This window comes from Conger conger, chromosome 4 (assembly GCF_963514075.1).
Source record: "Conger conger chromosome 4, fConCon1.1, whole genome shotgun sequence".
NCBI classification, from domain to species: domain Eukaryota; kingdom Metazoa; phylum Chordata; class Actinopteri; order Anguilliformes; family Congridae; genus Conger; species Conger conger.
Genome location: NC_083763.1, coordinates 51242711 through 51264791, shown reverse-complemented (window position 1 = coordinate 51264791; position 22081 = coordinate 51242711). Strand labels below are relative to the sequence as shown.

Below are 22081 nucleotides of genomic sequence, written 5' to 3'. Positions count from 1 at the left end.
TTGCATTTCGGGGTCCGCAAGTGTGTAAAAGAACCATAAAACAACACCTCCATACCACCAAACGCTTTGGAAGGGTGGCACAAAGAAAGCCCTTCATGAGCACAATAAACAAAACCAGGCAGTTTGCCAAAAGGCATTGGAATTATGACTGGAAGAGAGTGCTATGATCAGATGAGACCATTGTGGTGGGTCATTGATGCTTAGGAGATGTTTTGCTGCCAGTGGTCCAGGGGCACTATAAAAGATCACTTGGATTAATGAATTCATCAACAAAGTTCTTAAAGTCATTCAGAAAGTCTGGTTATCTCAGCTAGGAACCTGAACATGGTCGTAGCTGGATTTCCAGCAGGACACTGACTCCAAACATACATCAAAATCCAAACAGAAATGGTGGAGTGAAAACAACGGCCATGTTCTGAAATCTGACTTTGAAAATTTGTGCATGGTGGGGTTCTGGCTTTCACAATACAGTTCTTGCCATAATACACCAAACAATGTGCTATTTACACTGCACCATGGTACTCAAGTAGATGTCATCCAGTGAACTCTGCAGAGGACGTGTATTGTTTTGCATTTAATTTCCCCCAACTCCAAATACAGTTCCATGAAAGCATAGTGAGATACAATAAAGCATTATTTCATCAATCTGCCACAGCAGAATTTGCCTTTCTTGGGGTGGAAATAAATTGGCACATACCTAGTAAAGTGGCCACTGAGTGTATTTTTTATACTTATTTGTTACTTATTGGCCTTCTGCTGCTGTTGCCCATCCACTTCAAGGTTCAACGTGTTGTGTGTTCAGAGATGCTCTAGATAACACTGTTGTTACGCATTGTTATTTGAGTTACTGTCATCTTCCTGTCAACTTGAATCAAACTGGCCATTCACCTCATATCCCTCTCATTAACAAGGCATTTTCGCCCACTGCAACTCACTGGATGATTTTTGTTTTTCACACCATTCTCTGTAAACCCTAGAGACTGTTGTGAGTGGAAACTCCCAGGTGATCAGTTTCTGAGATACTCAAACCACCCCGGCTGGCACCAACAATCATTCCATGGTCGAAGTCACTTTGATCACATTTCTTCCCATAAAGACATTTGGTTTGAACAACAACTGAACATCTTGGCCATGTCTGTATGCTTTTATGCATTCAGTTGCTGCCACATGATTAGATATTTGCATTAATGAGAAGATGTACAGATCTAGCTAATAAAGTGTTCACTGAGTATAGTTACTCAGTGGGAAAATGGCAACGTTCAGTAGTTCTGAAGCACAAGCACCTTTAAGAAAGGGTGAAAAATGTGTCCAGCTCACTGGCACGGCAGAGTTAGAGGCAATCTCAGAGGTCAGGGTGAGCCACCACACAGAGCCTAATTGGACAGCCGGTGAACGTATGTGCATTTACTGAGTCAGCAGTCCAAATCCACAGGGATCTGGCAGAGCTTCTGAATATCTCCTGCGAATATCTCACATAAACCTAATGCTATAATGGAATCACATTCCAACCAGGGTCCAAAAGGAAAATATATGGGAATATGTTCCAAATGGAGAGAACAGATGTATGGGTATTGGTGTGTGACTTGATTGCCAGCATGCATGGTCAGGAAAGCATAAACAGTAGAAACATCAAAAAAATAAGCAGAATTGCGTTAGTCGGCAGCAATCCCAGCCAGGCAGTGAGGAACCTGAATGATTTCTCATCACAAGGGGACAGAAGGAAGCTAGGTTTGGAAGTAACTGGTTTAGCCAACTCATGCAGAGCAACTCCAGGACCATGGCAATCAATACTGCATTGCTCAATGGTTGCTGATTTCACAGAACATCTCGGTTCAATACCGCTCTGCCAGAAGGAAGCTATGGCTCTCCGGAGACGTTTTCAAAACGGAATACCAGCCTTCACTGTCAAACGCTCCAGTTACTGTTGTGAAACCAATCAGACAGACTGGTATAGCCTACAATGAACTGAAAAAAACAGCCAACAATTACACATTTTCTACTAACCCCTGTCAGTTTGAAATTCAATATGTTCTGATACACATGGCTTGGGAAACCTATGAGATTTACTTTCTGTTTGGGTAAAATCCCTGAAAACAGCATGCATCTGGTATAGTGCTTGTACTCTTAAATCCACATTAAAGAACATTTTGTTGGCAGCTTCACGTTTAAACACTGTGAAGACTATATTTATTGTAGAAGACTATAGACATTAGAACTTCAATCCCAGCTCAGCCAAAAATGCATCTTGATGACAAAATATGCACCACTTGATTCAAACAACACATGGTATTAAATAATTGAGAAAAACTAAAAATCTTGCTTTGATATCATATATCCAAAACAACACATAACAAATGATTGCATACAATTATATTACCTGAAACTTCTCTATTCTATTATCTGAAGATTATATTATCTTTGTTGAATAAAAACAACACATTGGCTTTCATCTTTTACTGTCAATCTTAAACTTTTAAATCGGAAGAGGTAGATCTGAGGATGCAACCCCTTTTACAGCACGATTTAAAGAATAATAGGCCTGGAAATAAAACTATATTCATACATATCAGCATATTTAAATCATTTTCTATGTTATGCCCGCCTAACGTCTAAGGCTGACATATCATGTTACAATATGAAGGAATTCCTTCAAACAAAATGTCAGTGGAGAGTTTTGTAATATAACCTCTCTACCCACTAGACCCTCCAAAACCTGAATCAAGAGGCCACTCTCCATCATTTCTTGTACTGCAGTACTTAAGCATTGTGGGTAATCTCAAGGCACACATGGACGTGAATAGGTCATGTTGTACTATTAATAAATGTTTGGGAGAGTGGAACCCATAGGAATCAGAGAACTGAAAAGAAAGGACTTTTAAAGGGGCAGTTCACCCAAAAATGAAATTGAGATACATTTCCACTTACCTTATAGATTATAGTTTCTCTGAGGTCTGAAAAAGTTTTCTAGATTTCCGCTGCAGTTCACCCTGACACAACAAACCTCAATGGGTCACGGCTAATGTGGCTTCAAAGCACCAAACATTCTGATTAGAAAAACTCACCAGCAAGGTCTCAAAATATGCCAGAGGTCCTCCACAACACAAATATCTACAGACCTTAAGGGGAGGCTGATATAAAACATCTAAATTAACTACTAGTTGTTGCTGATCATAGTTTCCTATATTTTATTAACCAATAAATTGACATATCCAGCCAAAATCACCCTTTTCATCTGTGGTTCCTCCCCTTAATTTGAGGCATGGTTTCATAGAAAATGACGCCAGTTGTTTATATCAATGCAAAGTCTCAATCAAAACATGCATGTATTCTCGGATGCAGTGTCAGCATTGTTAAAACGATGAATGTTTTAGGACAATGTAATATGTAACAAGTAGAAAGTAGTTTTAATTAAACTATGCACAAATTAAACTCTGAGGATGTTCGTGGGCTACTGTTGTATTATATTTGGAAAGAAAGTTTGCTGTTGATTTTTCAAAAGGTCACAAAAACTGTGTCCCGCTGAGCTCAATTGTATCAGGGTGAGGTGCAGCGGATATCTGGAAAGTTTTGTTGAAATTTGACAAATCATGTCAGAAATTTATCTGGATGGATAGATAGCACTCTGGGTAAGCCGAATTCTATTTTAATTTTTGGGTGAACTGTCCCTTTAAAATGGAGATTCAAGCAAATTCATTCAAGGACAGTCGTAACTTTAAACTCTTGCTTTCGTAGAGGACTGACCCCCTAATGTCAAATAGCACTTTATTATTAGTATTTATTATTATTGTTGGTGTTGTTGTCGTCATTAATGCTTTTTAATCATTATTAATGAGATACTGTCATCCCCTCCATTCTGCCACTTCGTGCCGTCTGGCGCCTCCCCCTCGCCACACCTGCACTTCACGCTCACGACTGCTGTCTGTCCTGGTCCCACGGTGGTGGAATGACCTCCCGGTGGATGTCAGAACGGCAGAGTCTCTGACCTCCTTCAAGCGCAGACTGAAGACCCATCTCTTCAGGCTACACCTTTCCCTCCCCAACTCACAATCACTGTGATTAGCCTTAGACCGTAATGGCACTTATGTATAGATATCGTTACTTGTATAGGTATTGTTGTTTTTATTGGCTGTTGTTGTATTCTAGCTGCCAACAGTGGTATGCTAGTTTGAATGTTGATTGTACTCTTCAAGGGTTCTGAATTTCTGTATGTTTACACTAGGACTCGGAACTGTACTGTCCTCTCAGGTCTACTTTTGCACTTGTTCTTGTGATTGATTTGCACTTTGTTGTACGTCGCTCTGGATAAGAGCGTCTGCTAAATGCCACGTAATGTAATGTAATGTCATCCCAGCCAGCCGATTCCCTCCCATTCCTGGTCTAATTGTACTCTGCCTTGCAGAGCCGACCATAGCTAGTTACTGTGTACAATGTCACTGTTTGTTCATTGTTAATTCACAGGGTTTGATATACATGGTGTGGGAGAAAAATATAATGTAGTACAATGTAACCTAGGATATATGTATCCAGATATATACAATGCATATAGTTAGAAAACTGCTTAAAAAGAATAAATTGTGCTTGTGACAGATAACCAGCAAAAATGTAAGGGAGGGGTGAGTGCTCGGCTTCAGGAGATAAGACAGAACACCCTCCCATCGCTGGGTGCGATCAGGTGCTTGTTATGATAGAAAAGGATGAGGAGGAAGCGCATCCAAGGTCGGTTCCTCCTTAACCAGCCTAGGAGGAACCACGGATGATAAATATAGCCTTTGAAGATACTGTAGCAGTGGGTTAATTGCAAAACAAATGTTATATGACTTAAGGAGCAGATGTGGGCCTAGGAGTACAATGCGTGGGAAAAATACTGAAACACTGTCTGAAGATGATTGGCTTTCACCGTAATGTATTCATGTGATAACTTAGGATGTGTAATGGTATAAGAATAGACACCCTGTCTGCTAAAATCTAGAGTGTTTTTTCACATTGGTGTGAGGAATTCTCCGTGCTTTGTTATAGGGTTAATAAAGTTTGTATTATTGAAACTCCCCTTGCTGTGAAAGAACTGGGTTCTTTTAAACGGGAAAGGTTGCTTGCAAGAAGTCTGTCCTAACTCAAAGGGAATTTTCCCCAACAATGGTCTAATGCAGGCCAATGAAAAAAATATTCCACTGTAAAATCTTGGATTATATAGAAAAAATACAATTGCACTGCTATAATTAATTTATTACAGCAGGAATTTCTTTTTTGAGCGTATTCAAACCACCCTGTCTGACACCAACAATCATTCCATGGCCAAAGTCACTTAGATCACATTTCTTCCCCATTCTGACATTTGGTCTGAAAAACAACTGAACCTCATGTCTGCATGCTTTTATGCACTTAGATGCTGCCACGTGATTGGCTGATTAAATATTTGCATTAGCAATCTGGTGTGCATGTCTACCGAATAAAGTGCTCAGTGAGTGTATAGGCTATTAATATTAAGGTGCCAAAAATGCAACTATTATGGCTGAGCACAATGTTATAATGTTATAGTGTCAACATTGGTATTACCTGGTTTAAGATCAAACAATTAGAAGGGGGAGATCAAACAGAAATGCTACACAAAATTACTACAGAGGGGAGTTGTAGATTAAGACCTGAGCAGTCATATATAATTAATCACAGAGAATTTAATTAATGTTCCACTTTCCAATTAAGTTCTTAAAATGATTACACAGTCAGTGGCTTTGACCTTTGTGACATTGGGGTGAATGAACAGCTGCCTCACCTTTGGGAAGCACAGAACCAGTGCTGATTCTGCCATTCAAAAGAGGAGCAACTACACTGCCAAACATACCATCAATAGCAGTGTTTCCGCAATGAATTTGACTAAATTACTAGATGCTTTGTATGAATTAGATGAAGAATTAGTTTGTATTTGTTTTTAGTTCATGAGCCCAGGGGAGGGGTAATGCCCACATGGAGGGACAATGTCTCATAATAATCATTTTGGATGGTCTATGGCCCTAGTATTACAAAATGTATGACATCATTATGGCAATGGTAGCTTTCTATATGTTATCACTAATTTGTTCATGCCTCCATTACTTGTTTTTCATCTTTTATCATCGGTTTTCAATTAAAATTAACATAAAAACAGTTCAACAAGGCAGCATATAATGAAGTCATATGTATGGAAAGCTTACAATCCCCTCTATCCAAGAATGTTATGTTCAGTACCCTAAAGTCAATAGAACCTGACCTTTCACCCTGTGATGTAATAAGGCAATTTAGGCTTCGTAATTATTTACACTTTCATCTGGTGCCACCAACAGTGGCGTAAATTGAAAGAACACAAGATAAGCTCTAAAATGATGTATAATATGTATATTAGCAGAAATAACCCTCTCCATGAGAAGAATTGAAAATTATTCATCCCTCATTGTTTTAATGATATGGTGCATCTTATAAAGTGGTGACTGAGTGTATACTGTGCTTGATGAATCATTAATCATCCAGTATGAACAATGTTATTAGTAAATCCTTACTGATGAGATTAATCAATTGCTACATGTATTTGTGCAACTTCTCATTAATTAGAATCCAAGTACATGGATTCCAATGCAGCTCCCCAATCAAAAATCTCAAGCCTCAAATTTCAATTATTCAAAAACAAAGAATGATGAAAAACAAATAATGATTGAGGGATGAAAAAAATAGTGATAGCACACAATATAGCATTGTGGCAATGGTAGCTTTCTATTGTACATTTTGTAATACTAGGCACAAAGACCATCCAAAGAAATCGTCCTCCCTCCAAGTGGGCATGATTGCCAAAACTTGAGGGTCTAATAGGTTTGTGTTTGATTTATGATCTGAGGTTGTATGGCAGGTTTGTGTGGCATCAACACTTTAGTTGAGCTATAAAGTTAGAACCGCATGACACAAGGAAGCAGTAATCGGTTTACTTAGTTGTGTCTACGATAAAAAAATGGATACAGGAAATTATATCTGACCCCAAGGGACCTTTGAAAACTGGAATTATTATATTAACGCTCCAGTGATGTAGTGTATTTGACTGCATGTCTGTTTTTATCTGCCTTTCGAACGCATTATAGAAATGCAGTAATGATATTTGACCACTAGGGGTCAAGGTTGAATCAAAGGGATAAATGTCTAATCGCTGTCTGTTCACTCACAGTACTAGTCACCATTATTTTAGTTGGCTGTTGGCAGCCATCCTTTTCTAGAGCAACATAAAGCTCTACACAAGCCTTACTTGTGTACTAGAATTAAATCCTGAAAATTATGGATACAAGGTTCCTTGCCTTCCTAAAAGGAGAATAACGTCCTGTGAGAGCATGCACTGTTGCCATTAATTCCAGCGAAGTCCGTAAGTATTTGGACAGAGGTGCAATTTTTTTGCTCTGTACGTTGGATTTGAAATTAAATGAAAAATGAAGTTACAGTGCAAAAGCTGAGAACGAAGACTAGATATGGACAGATTTCTCATACAGGCACTAAAGAAGCGATTGTATACACCTGACTAGTCAGAAACAGCTGAGGCGCCAATTGTCCATTACTTTGGTCCCCTAAAACGAGGGGGGGGGGGTGCTATGCATAAAAATGAATGTAATTCCTCCGCAGATCACCTAATACGGATGAAAAGACTACCAAATTAAAGGCGACAGTCGGTGTTTTAACCTCATATTCATCTCAAATCCAATGTGCTGGTACAGAGTCAAAAAAACTGAAATTGTACACCTGTCCAAATACTTATGGACTGCATTGTATTTCTATATCCAGATAAAATACTTGAATCTATGTGAGTCAATCAGGGTTAAGTTTGTCTCAAAAAGAATTATCAAAGAGTGTAGTTATTTCAAATGAGTTTTCAATGACATTTTCTTGGCAAATGTTCGGTAATAACACTGATACTGTCTTTAAACTGTGTGTCTTGCCAGTTAAATTAATCATGCAGGTATAGGATTTATTTGTGTTCACGTCAGGCAGTCTCCTATCTCCTGATATCAGCCAATCTTTGCCCACGGCAAACACCACAGCATGGATCTGCCTGACAGAGGGAATGAGGATGGTGAATGAAGAGATTAGATCAGGGCTACTCAACTCCTGGTCCTGGGGGCGCATACAGAATCCAAATAACCAGACAAAAGATAAAACTGAAGATCACATTGTACAAGATAAAACTAAAGGCTACAGTCTAGATTACAGTAGTTGGATGGGGTATATAGATTGTAAACATGAATCCGGTCATCCACATCATAATTAAAGTAGCCCACATTTTTGTCAACAAAATGTTTTCTATTTTATTCAATCGTCAGAGAATACGCAATCGCTCCTTCTCTGGTCAACTGGGAGCCTGCGGTCTGTCTTCAGTCTGTCTGGCACATTGGAGATGCACCTTAGCTGGAATGACCACTGGTGAGAAGAAGTGGCATGCAGACTGCAGGCACTCAACCTATGAGAGATGCTATTTCTCAGTGATGAGCCTCGGGTAAGCTTGTCGTCAAGCCTGTGGGGAATCATCCACTAGCCTGTGGGGTTTGGCGGCCATAGTCAGCACTGGCAATACCAGGACTGGGGACTCCATGCCAGACCATTTGGTATGTCACTGTATAGCAACAGTACTTCAGTTGGACATGATACTCTACAGTACCAAATCCTATTCCTTGCATTACATTACATTACTGGCTTTTGGCAGACGCTCTTATCCAGAGCGACATACAGTTGATTAGACTAAGCAGGAGACAATCCTCCCCTGGAGCAATGCAGGGTTACGGGCCTTGCTCAAGGGCCCAACGGCTGTGCGGCTCTTATTGTGGCTACACCGGGATAAGAACCACCGACCTTGCGTTTTCCAGTCATGTACCTTAACCACTACGCTACAGGCCGCCCCGCCTGCCAAAAAAGCACTGCATATTAACAATTCATCACCCAGTCTAACAAATGAATAAAGTACAAAGCAGCACAAGAGCAGTAAAATGAGGACCGAAGACTAGACAAACTTGTGGTCAAGCTTATGGACCTGCATCATGGCATTTGTGCTTTCTGAGATGAAGGACTGGCTTGTGACAGTTGAGTCTGCAGGAGTCTGACACTTATAGCCTCAGTGGCTGCACTTGTCAGTAGAACTGAAGTGACCCCTTATTCAGCATTGCAGGGCAATTCAGGGCCTGCCTGAATGTGGAGTCATGATTAAACCCAGCTTTCTGCTACAACAAAGTTGATAGAGTCAACTGAGCTGGAGAATTATTTAAAGCAAATTTAAAGTGATTCAAGTTCTTCCGTTGCTGCATAAACATGAAAACACACACTAGTTGCCTGACAATTCACCAGAAAGTTGTGTGCTTGTTTTTAGACAACTCAGCAACAACTATATAAGTCGAATGTGTAATTCCATTAGCTCCTAACAGATAATATTACATAATAATCATACAGGAAAGTAGAGGATTGTTCAGATCTTCATGGCACACATGAGCAATTATTTGATCCAACCAGTTTAATGTTGAATTTCACCAGGGACAATAGAACATTTCAGCAATTTACCACTAACGCCTTGGTTTGAATGAGCCAACTTGCTGAACATGATGCAAGAGATCTCTCATATGAATTCCTAAGACATATAGTGCGTATCCTCCGCTGTGAAAAGATTAAATTAAAAAGAAATATGTTTCCAGATATCTGCCATGCATGCACCACATACAGGATATTTGTGAACGTTGTGGGCCCTGACAAAAAAGTTTGCAAACTGTATAAGCAGCCTAGAAAAAAGATTTAAGCATTAAACCCAACCGTTTCAAAATACTGTTCACATTGTAAGAAATAGCTGTGAAATCATGAAAAACTGACAAAATAGCCTCTCCAAAAATTACATAGGATATTATACATTGTTAGTCATCAAACAATACAGTAAATTAAATCTCACTTGCTTTAACTCCAGGTCTAGTTTATATTTCGTTAGAATTGGCACAAATAAATGATGTAGAATTTGCAAGTTTGCAGCTGTCTTTGTTAGTTAACACTCATGTGCACTACCAAAAGAAAATAAACTTGTGTAACACCAGATGTGAGATGAAGTTATTGACATCTTTGAAGTGAAGCTAGAAAAATCTGCTTCATCTTCACTATTGATTTTGTCAACATTTAAAATCAAAGAACTCAGTTGAAAGCTAATATTTAGCATAACCAACAGCCTACAAACTGTAATGCTTTTCTGAATTCTGGATACACTGATAATTGAATATTCAACTGAGCAGCAGTTGGCACTCATTTTTTATTGATGACTATAACAGTATCCTGTGCTGGCAGCTCCACTGGCATGATTTGGATGTGTACCTGCAGTCAGTACCATCACCTTTTAATCTTGACAAAACCACATCAGCCTCACCCTCACTAAATGCCGTTTATACAGCCCTGGTGCCAATAAAGAGGGTTACACATTGTATTCTATGGAACTCTGACCTTTATAGTTAATGGTCCCATATTGTACACCTTTATTTTAGGTCCTGATATCCATAAGATATTTGTGTGGTTTTAAGTACCAAGAACAATCTCCATCTAGTTTTACAGTCCATTCTCCAGCACCTCTCATGAGCTTTAATGAAAACAGGCTGTTTTAGAGACTGTGTCTTCTAATAAATATCATGAAACCCTGTTCTGATTGGCTGGCTAGCACTAAAAAACTTAATTTTGTGTGTGCTGAGCACTGGAATTTCTTCAGGCTACAAGGTGCTGAAGGAGAACATGAGAAATGAGTGTATTGTTGTGATGTCAAAAAATTCATGGAAGTCCAAACGGCTTGTTTAAGGAAAACACAAACATTTGGGAAATATACCTTTTTTCCGACTTACCCAGACAAGATATTTGGTTTCATTTTCATTTTTGTGCATTTACTGGCTCAATTTCAATGTTAGCAGCCTAGTCAGCCAGCGTAAGATGGAAGAGGATACATGTGTGTTCAGCAGTTATAGTTCCAACAGTCTTACTTCTCGGAAAACAACGTGGAAACATTTTTATATTTAATGTTAAGGTCAATGGAGTCCAATGGGAAAAAAGTTTTTTTGAGCAAGAACATAGGTATCACTTGGGGTAACTTGATATCAATTGTCATACGCACATTTTCTTCATACGGATTCCGTGGGCTTATTTGGGGCCTGTGTGTTTTGATACTTTCAGAGTTTTTATAGCACGTTCAACGCCTCTATAATCCACATAGCAAGGGAAATGTTCACAATATAGCAGCTTTAAAGAAGCAAGTGTTTGAGGAACATTAATTTTCTTCCATCATTAATCTTAATTACACTTTATTACATTTTATGAAAGGCACACTTTCTCCTACTGTGCACCCTTAATTCATGTCATAGAAAACTGCACCACCAAAAAGAAATGTGAGAATTTAGCCTATAGTTACATTACATTAATTTAGAAATATTACATTAGTAGTATAGCCATAAAACATTGACAGTACCCAATGATAATGTGAGCCTTTTATCCAAGCTAAAATATTTCAAAAATGGAGATACCATTTCAGTTTTTTTGCTGTTTATTTACAATACTGACATACTGATTATTATAACCACTCTACAGCAGTCATGCAAATAAATACAAATAAATACATTATATATTAACTAAAATAGGATATAATAGCAATATTTATATTATACAAAAACTCTTTAAGCATTCAAATGGGGGGACAAAACCAAGAATAATCATTTATCCATGCTGAAAGTCATTTGAATGTTTTAATGCCTTCTGTGATAAAAGGAGACACATTACAAGAAAAGGATATTTTTACCCACTGGAAGCTAAACTGTGACCACCAAACTGATCTGACTCGTGACCTGACCTAGATACTCACCCAAGCCTCCAGATGTGAAAGGGCTATAGGATTATTCCGCTGCGCCACCCAGCTTCAAATGCTGTTTAATGAAATATCCCCGAATGACCCCTATGCCTACGTGTCTACCATCCCCCCCTCCTTCCGCCAGAACAGACGGAGGACGAAGCAAATGACTTGTTAGAAAAAATATGGAAATGAACATACTTGCCAATGAGCACATTTACCTCAAACCAAGAAGGGTTTCGACTTCCATAATGAAATAATCAATAATGAAAGAATTCTGAAAACAGCTGCATAATTTCAGAAGAACAAGTACAGAACAAAGGTCCCTTTAATGGGGCAGACATTCCCATACTATTCATTGTTTTGTTGCCAAACATAGTGTAATAAAAATGTGGAAGCTTCATCATTTTTCTTAAGGGCTATTTAAAGAGATGAAGGCAATTGTCTTGACAGATTTGCCGTTCAAACCGCTTCTTCTTCACATTTTGAAAATGAATGTAAGGTATGTGCCACGTTCCTGATTTGTGTGGGATAAAATTCCTCCACAGCGATGTGAATGACTGATCAAGGGTTTGGTTGCAATTATTGCTGCTAAAGGTGCAACCAGCTATTGAGTTTAAAGGGGCAATTACTGTTTCTACTTTTTATTAAGGAAATATAATAGTAACATAAAAATGTTTTTTTGTGTTTACTCAGGTTCCCGCTGTCCAATATTATTTTGTCTAATTATATGAAAACTTTCAGTGTGACAAATATGCAATAGAGTAAATTAATAAGGGGGCAAAAAACTTTTTCATGGCACTGTAGGCCTATATTACAGAAGCAAGTGATTCAAGTGACTGAATTTTATTTAGTTACATGTCATGAAAACTGGTGAAAGGACAATGATTTTGTTTCAAAATTACATCATAAAGAGGCTAGACTTGATAATTAAGTGGTTAAAAGCCAGTGATATTATCAAGCCTACAGACTGGGGCTAGTGAATGAGTCAAAACTTTGCTTGAAATTCCAGGGCTACTGTTGACAGCATGTTCTACACACATAATATATTGTATATTTTGCAACTTTCTTCAGATTAATAACTTGCATGTAGTTCACTGGAAACTTTAAACTTGATTAAGACTGCAGGTGAGAAAGGACAGGTGATACTTCAGTAATCAGACGGCTGTCCAAGAATAGAGAACATGGAGACTGACAGATTGATTAAAAAAGTCTGGTCAATAGGAGAGGCTAAACTCAATCTATAAAACTTCAAGGCAGAGAACACTGCCAGGCTCAAATTTGCAATAGTTGAATCAAAGCCACCACACAACCATTAATGCAACACCCGTTGGAGACTATAGCCTACTCAACAATGAACAACCTGGCAGAGTCTAACCTCAACACCATGGAAAACCTGGGACCAACTGTCTTAGAGATGAACCGTACAGAAAATATGTAGTTGGCATATATTGATCAGCATACACATTAGAGAAAACACCTTTTATCTTCTCCCGTTTAAAGTATTTGGATAATGGCCATTAAAAAAATGTACATTTGACCATAATTCCTTTCAGAAAATATCCTTAATAATGAAGTCACTGATGGAATTAAATGCGACAACCTAGGTAGCCTATACCCATCTACAACATACCATTCATCATAATATAACACAGACCTATACCTAAAAATGGTGTCATATTTTTCTATCCAAAACACATTGGGGTTACTACATCAAGCAGTTTATACGAGTTTAAGTTTCAGTAAAATGAAATCTCTTTTTCCATATCCAAATACAATATCTGAGTTTACCTGATGTATATTAGAAACATTCTTTATTTCAGTCAATTAAATTAAATGTGTTCTTCGAAAAACAAAACATGAACAATATAGAAAATAAAAGGTATTTTCACTTATTATAATACAGGATATGGACAGATCACATTCATACAATGTTATAAATAACAACATTTACACTAAACCACAGCACTGCCTTCCTTAGTTTTCAATCCAAACCACGATGTCAATCAAACTGAGAATAATGGAAGCACGGCTTGCAGTTATCTTTGCAGATAACTTTGCCCAAAACCGTTACCTGAACAGTTAATGCCAAGTCACATAAATTCTGCAAATGCAACAGAATGTCGCGTTACTCATGTTTACAGTCCGGTACAATATGTGACGGGCGGCAGCTACGCTAACATTATTTATATTTTCAATAAAACAGACGTATTATGAGACCTATGATCTTTCTGAGGGTTTCCCATGAAACGCAAATGTGCACAATTCCTCTGCTCCAAGAAACTTGCCAACTAAAATATTCCAAAGCCAGTTGATCCTAGAAATCTCATGGAACACAATGAGTTTCACTTGCGCACCAATGTCCAAAAAAAGCACCAGTCACGACCTGGTCCTTGCGGTGGCATCCTAATATGATGGAATTTAACTCTTTCTTTGCAAAAATGCAGTTGTTGTTACTATTGCATTCTTGTAATTGATCCAATATGTACTCTACTTTCCTACTAACGCTCAATGCAAGTTCTAACTTTAACTATTCGATGAACTCACAAACGCCCGCATACACAGAATTATCCAAAGCCACTTGACAAGAGACATATCCATGCAGAAGCATCCTTGGACAATTTTTCAGGTAAGTTTCAACGGCCTAGCTAACTAGCTGAAATTTGCAAGAGATCAAAAGGAAAAAGAAAATAAACAGACAATTGCAACGCTCTACTGTACCATTTTGATCCAAGCTTTTCTGGGGCAAAGGAGTCCTGATTCCCCTCCTTTCGTATCGGACTTTTGTTCGCCATGAAAGTCTTTAATGCTCTGTTTTCACATTTCTTTTTTGATTTTTTATTTCTTCATATCAGTCTTTTTTTCGCCATGTTAGCATTCAGAAAGACAAAAATGCAGAGACTGCCTTTGCAGAAGGAACTGGTGATTGGAGCTCAGGGATCATATGGGCGTTTTGTCTGGGTTTTTTAAAGCGACAGGGACGCTATATGCTGCTTGACTTTTAAGCAAGTGCACTTCAAATTTTTCTGCTTTTCAAGTCTTGTAAATTACCACTGAAAGCAAAAGCAACCGCGCTCTCTTAGCACTACACGTCCGTACATCAGAGCATTCCAGAACACGCGTCGTTACTCCCGGGTCTCATTAGACAGGCTACGAGACGCGGGCAAGGTCACGGAGTCCACAGCGATGCGAACATGTCAAATGAAATGCTGATGAAATACCTCTGAAATATGGGCAAATTGATCAGTATGTGTATATCTGCTTATCGTATAAGGACACCTGAAAAAAATCAAGAGATCGAGTTTGAGTTTTACTTTTTTCTTATTACATCGGTTTACTAGCCTATGATTATTTATGTAATGATGCAAATGCAACCGCCTATTCCTGATAGTCTACTGTAATTATAATTAAATAATAGCTCAAAACGTTCTTTCTTTGGTTGACTTTTACTTTGGGCTGAAGTGTTTGTATACATTTGTTATTCAATTATCAACATTTTTAATGTATACATAAATAATACATTTAGACATATCTATTTTATTGTATGTTTATGTGAATAAACATAAATGTTACCTTATTTTTAAAGAAATATATACATTCCTGGATTTATATAATCTAATTATATTCAGATGAAAAATAGCTTATTGGGTCTGGAATTTCTCATGTTTTTGAACAATCTGAGAATGCAGAGCTTCTTGCATGGGTGCCAATGAAACAGTGGTATTTCTTGAGGCAAAATTGGTGAATCTTATTGAGAGGTAAACAAGGGAGGCAATAGTTCAAATCTTTTTATAGAATGTAAGTGACAAGGAAAACTAATTTAAGAAGGCTGCATGTACAGGACATTGTTGAAAAGTTTGAAACAGCAATAGAAAATAATAATTGGGCTGTGAACCACTATGTGGCACCTGAACCTCAGTTCTGGTGACAGAGAAGGCCACAGCATATGAAAAACATTATTGGCCGGCAGCTCAAACCATTGTGTGACTACATGTGAAAAATTTTCATCCAAGAAGACACCTTCCAGCAGGAAGGAGATGCTTCACTTATCAGAACGTATACACCAGCAAGACCCCTCCATTCCACTACTTCGGGATGCCTGGCACCTCCCCCTTGCCGCACCTGCACTTCTCGGTCACGACTGCTGTCTGTTCTGGCCGCACGGTGGTGGAATGACCTTCCTGTGGATGTCAGAACAGCAGACTCTGACCACTTCCAAGTGCAGACTGAAGACTCATCTCTTCAGGCTGCACCTTTTCCTCCATAATTCACCACCATGATTAGCCTTGTGCATGCCATTGATTATAATGGCCTTTCTGTAAAGTAAGAATGCTTTCAAAAATAGAAATGTTAATAGTTTATTTTTATCAATTAACAAACTGCAAAGTGAGTGAACAGAAGAAAAATCTAAATCAAATCAATATTTGGTGTGACCACCCTTTGCCTTCAAACCAGCATGAATTCTTCTAGGTACACTTGCACAAAGTCAGGGATTTTGTAGGCATATATTCAGGTGTGTGATTAACCAATTAAACAGGAGCTAATGGTCATCAATTTAATATGTAGGTTGAAACACAATCATTAACTGAAAGGATGTTGGATGGTTAAAACTAGGTGAGGAACAGCCAAACTCTGCTCCCAAGGTGAGGTTGCTGAAGACAGTTTAATGTCAGAAGCCATACACCATGGCAAGACTGAGCACAGCATATATTATATAATATTTGGCTTTAGCAGAAGGCAGTTTGTTTGCTGAAGGGCTGGAGAGCGGTACAAGAATGTCTGCAGGCAACAGTGAAGCATGGTGGAGGTTCCTTGCAAGTTTGGGGCTGCATTTCTGCAAATCGAATTGGGGATTTGGTCAGAATTAATGGTCTCCTCAATGTTGAGAAATACAGGCAGATACTTATCCATCATGCAATACCATCAGGGAGGCATCTGATTGGCCCCACATTTATTCAGCAACAGGACAACTACCCCAAACATACAGCCAATGTCATTAAGAACTATCTTCAGTGTAAAGAAGAACAATGAGTCCTGGAAGTGATGGTATGGCCCCCACAGAGCCCTGATCTCAACAAGTCTGAAGAAGAACTGTAGCAAGTTCTCCAACATGCTTGGAACAACCACCCTGCTGATTAGCCAACGCTGTCCTGCAGTTCTATATCTCAGAGAAGTAAGTTTTAACGCTGAAGGGTGGTCACAAAAAATATTGATTTGATTCAGTTTTTAATTATTCTGCCAAATTACTAATGTAAAATGTATAGTATGTTTATTTAGGACCTTTCATTGAATTATTTTTGAAAGAATCTTATCTGTAAAGAATGTTATACAGGTGCCTAAAACTTTTGCACAGTACTACATACATATACTATTGTTGTACTCTGGGTATTCTAGCTGCCAACCGTGGTATGCTAATTGGTAAATTGATGTACTCTTCAAGGGTTCAAGTTGTATCTATATGGTCATGCTAGGACTCGGAACTGTACTGTCCTCTAGGGTCCTCATCACACTTGTCCCTCTGCGTTCGATCTGCCATTAGTTGTATGTCGCTCTAGATAAGAGTGTCTGCTAAATGCTTGTAATGTAATGGAATGTATATGGAATGAAAGGGATCACCTAGAATCATTAAGTATGGATTAGCATTGGCATTGCCTTCTAAGGCAGAGGTGTCAAACTGTAGTCCCGGTGGGCCACAATGTCTACATGGATTTGTGGTTTTCCTTACATTAACAGCCAATTGAGGACAAGGTGTGTGCTTTGCCCAATCACTGACTTAATCGCTTGTGTGGAAACACACAGAAAACCAGCAGACACTGTGTTCCAGACTGGAGCTGAAGGGGACAAGTGCATCAAAACCAGTGGTCTCCAACCTTGGTCCTGGAGAGCTACAAGGTCTGTTGGTTTTTGTTGTTACTCTGCACTTAATGAATCACTTAAAGCTGTTGATTATATAGTTAACTCATCACCACATCTGGTTGCCAGGGTCTCAACAGGGTGCCAATTTTAAGGTGGAAACAAAAACCAGTAGGCCCAGTAGCTCTCCAGGACCAGGGTTGGAGACCACTGATCCAAATCGATCCAGGAAAATATGTCCTATACCATTATGGAACCCTTCCTTGTTGGAACTAAACACTAAATACAAATGCATGCCTGAAGGAGCTTACTAAACCTATAGGTATTTAAACATGTGCCACACATATACTACCACAGGGGTGGCCAACCCTGGTCCTAGAGAGCTGCAGGGTGTACTGGTTTTTGTTGTTACTTAGTACTTAATCGATCTTGCACACCCTGCGGTTCTCCAGGACCAGGGCTGTTCACCCCTGCTCCACCATGTTGAAGGATGATTCCTGATTCATCATTCCTGATTCATCATTCATCAAATCTCCACAAATTGGTACTCCATTCTCTGTGCTCTTTGTTCACAACACACTGCCATGAGTGGGCTGTGCACCACAAACTGAATATGACATGTTACTCTGTAGTATTCTCAACGGACTATTCTTGATGAAACTGCCTGCTCATATCCTAGACTGAAATTTAAAGACAGTTGCTTTATAGTTGTTCCTTGCTTAGCCTTAATAAGTCAAATGAATGTACGGACATCACAATCCAGGAGTACTGTATGTATTTGCAGTCACAATTCATTGGTTGATGGTGTTTTCCCCTCAGAATTCAGTGCAGGTTACATACTGTTCTCCATGGAAAACGCAATATGGGCTATCTTCACCAGTGAATATCCAAGTGTGTCTTAACACCCCTCTTTCAAAGTCACTGAGGTCCTTATTCTAATCAGGTTTTACCAATTTGTTCATACCCTGTGTACGTTGGAATGTTAATTGTATAAATAACTCAGGAACCTGTGTGGAAGTATTTTCTGTCAATATACTTTTTGTCCCTCATTTGCCAAAGTGTTAATAACATTTTTGAGCACTGCCTATCATCAGTTAGTAATGAACAAACCAAAGCGTTCATTGACAGATTAAATATTTTCCTAATCAAAACATATTTAGGTTTTTCAGGATTTTACAGCTGCCAACCAAACAGATTATGAGGAATGAACTATTCATTATTATCAATAAATTAACTACAGCCAATTCTGAAATGCCTGTTGGTGAAGTCACTTACTTGGGTTATTTGTTAATCTCTGCACTGCTCTGCTCTGCGCAATTTGTCCTTAATTGATTACAGTGACAAGCCTCTTCCCTGATGAAGCTATAAATAGCAGAAGAAGTGAATTTGTGACGATAAATAAATAAATTGATTCATAGTTCTATATTCTTTTCTAATTTTTTCTTTTGATAATTTATCACCTGAAATAATGATTGCCTATTTAACTGTAACTTTGTTTATTGCAGGAGCCCCTCGAAAACAAGAGCTCAAGGGGCTAATTTTCCTAATAAATAAAACAAATTAAACAATTATATATTTTCTTCTGTAAGAATTTCAATAAAACAACATTGCCTACATGTTCATTACGTTTTTTAAGCTGCTGGCTCTTGACTGACACACCCTGAGCAGTGGCTCTCTTCTCACTGCAGTGCACAGTGAGTCCCGAAATTACCGGAGGGAATGGGATCATCTTGAAAATGCTAAATCAGCAGATCGCCAGCTCGCAACACAACAGGCGATGACGGGAAAATAGGGCCCAAAGACTGCCTCCTCTGTCCTTACCCCGACCCTTCAGACATTCCCATTAGCTCAAAAACACAGAGGATTTTACATGCCATCATAATGATATGAGGAAACCCCAATAAATGAAAGCATTGTTTTGAGTCATTCAGCCAGAGAAGTCATGTTTTTTAAAAGAATATTGGAATAACTATTGGTGCAGTGGGTAGCACTGCCGCCTCACAGCAAGGGGGTCCTGGGTTCGAATCCCCGTCGGCCAGGGCCTCTCTGTGTGGAGTTTGCTTGTTCTCCCCGTGTTCGTGTGTGTTTCCTCCGGGCCCGTGGGTATGAGTGTGTGAGTGAATGGTGTGTGTGCCCTGGCGACCTGTACAGGGTGTTTTCCTGCCTTTCACTCAATGTATGCTGGGATAGGCTCCAGCCCCCCTGCGACCCTGTTCAGGATAAGCGGGTTCAGATAATGGATGGATGGATGGATGGAATAACTATACAGTGCCCGTCCAACTAAATGAATCAATTCCTGGAGTATACATCCACAAGAAGAAATGACTGGAACTTCACTTGGTAGCATAAGGCATCAAAGACTAAGCAAAAAACTCAGTATTAGTTCAGAACTTTATCAATAATTAAATTGAGCTTTTTCTGTGCTTGTTCTTGTAAAAAGGAAACGTGGAAAAGGAATTAGACAGAATCATTCATTATTCTCTTTGTTCCAATTGCATTCATTCTAATCTAGAAAATTAATATTACTCATTCTAATTAAACCAAGAAAATATATATTTCAGTTCAGTTTGTAGTCTATTATTACGGCAGAAATCAGTGGTATTATTAATAACATGTCTTTAATTTGTTTGAACAAAGTTCCACACCAAGAACAAATTCATCATGGTAGTGTAATGGTTCATTATACTTATACGTAACTTATTTCATGACATGAACTATTCATTTTAAACCATAGTGACATGAATATTTTACACAGGGGATATACAGAGTTTATTATCAATAATAATCAATTATTATTATTAAGATAAAGTAATTAAATGTAATATAAAGGTATGAGTACATGTATAGTTTGACAAGGGACAAGAAACAATCCTGCAGCATAGTGAACATATAACAGTATTTTATATTTTGCATCATCATCATGTACTGTCACTATTGTCATGTATAATTAATATCGCTATTGTTGTACTGATATTGTGTTAATGACCCTTCTTTATTATCCTTTTGTGTGTGAACTGCATTGCAACTTCTGTACAAAAGTGTTAAAAGAAAAAAGATTGATTGCTTGAAGTGGTTCAATAATTCATGAGGATGGCAGGTGGAGCTGAAGAAATTTGTTCAAGTGATGGGCTTCATGTAGTGAATCTGTCATATTTTAAAACCAAAAATAAAACCATGCAGTGAAAACTGTCTGTGCCAATTTAAACAATACACTACAACTGAAAAGGGATGTTGTTGTGCTACATTACATGAAATATTAGTCAATTAAAGTTAACAAAATTTAAAAAATGTTTTGACCCGATACAATCAGTTTAGTCAATTTCAAAACACGCTTATGAACTTGATTATATACATCTTGAAATGTTCCAACATTTCAATATTCCTTCTGAACTGTCTAAATAAATGTGGCCCATGTTGACTGCCCTAAATATGATAAAGAATGAAGAGTGCAAGCCGTCACTCACTTAATCTGGCCAATCAGAATGACCAGATTGACCATTCAGAGGAATCTGGGTCTATACTGCTTTGGTCTACAACCCTGCACTTAATTAGTCAATTACAGCTGTTGATTACAGTGAATTCACCTCAGTTAGTTGGGTCTGAATTTGTTGTGGACCCTGCAGCTCTCCAGGATGTGGTAGACCTCTTTATTAGCCTTTTGTATAGATTGGGAGCTCAGATACATCTAGAAAAACATGCACTGGAATAAGCAGTTCAACTGCAGTCTGCACAGGAGCACACTATTTTAAACAGGATGGAAACTACAGTGTTACTGTCCTACAATGTATTCTTGTGGCAAGACAAAAAAAACTTGGCAAAAGGACCAATGCTTTTCACAGGAAGGATTTAAACGGTCCAATTCAGGCCATATTAAGTCTTTTGCCAAATGTTTTGAAACGTGGTAAAAGCACACAAAAAACTGAAACGCAGTTGCAAACCTGCAATGGTAAGGTAAGGCAAACATTGCCGTGTGTGATTAAGTGAAACTGACTCTCGGGTTCTTCCTGCTGAGAGCATCAGTTTGAATAGTGTCATTGGCCTGACGTGACAGTGACCCAGAAAAATAAGATTCAGGTTGGCATGAAGGTTTTTCCTTTCGGGGACCACTGAGGATGGACATGCCAGCTGGGCTGGTTTTCAGAAGTATGAATGACACCAAGAATTAGACACCAAAAAGCACATGCCTACAGCACCTGCCGTTTGTAATTTAAAATGAGTTATATTAATTGAAAAAGTTGTCTTTGAATAGTAAGGGGAATAAAAAAGAAAGTATGGGGGGCTTTTATTTTGTTTAAAGTTAAAAAACAACGTGTTATACAGCAGCTCCTGGGGCAACATGGCTCAGGCAGTAAGAGCAGTTGTCTGGCAGTCGGAGGGTTGCCG

At 38.6% G+C, this 22081-nt stretch overlaps 1 protein-coding gene across 1 annotated transcript in view; it reads right to left on the bottom strand.

The window, feature by feature from the left end:
• zbtb47b (zinc finger and BTB domain containing 47b) overlaps positions 1–14710 on the bottom strand; it is a 46812-nt gene extending 32102 nt beyond the window's left edge. The window contains exon 1 of the mRNA XM_061240642.1: positions 14567–14710. Within this exon, the coding sequence (XP_061096626.1) occupies positions 14567–14569 (3 nt within the window). The 5' untranslated portion in view covers positions 14570–14710. The remainder of the gene's footprint in view (positions 1–14566) is intronic.
• Between the last annotated feature and the right edge of the window lie 7371 nt (positions 14711–22081).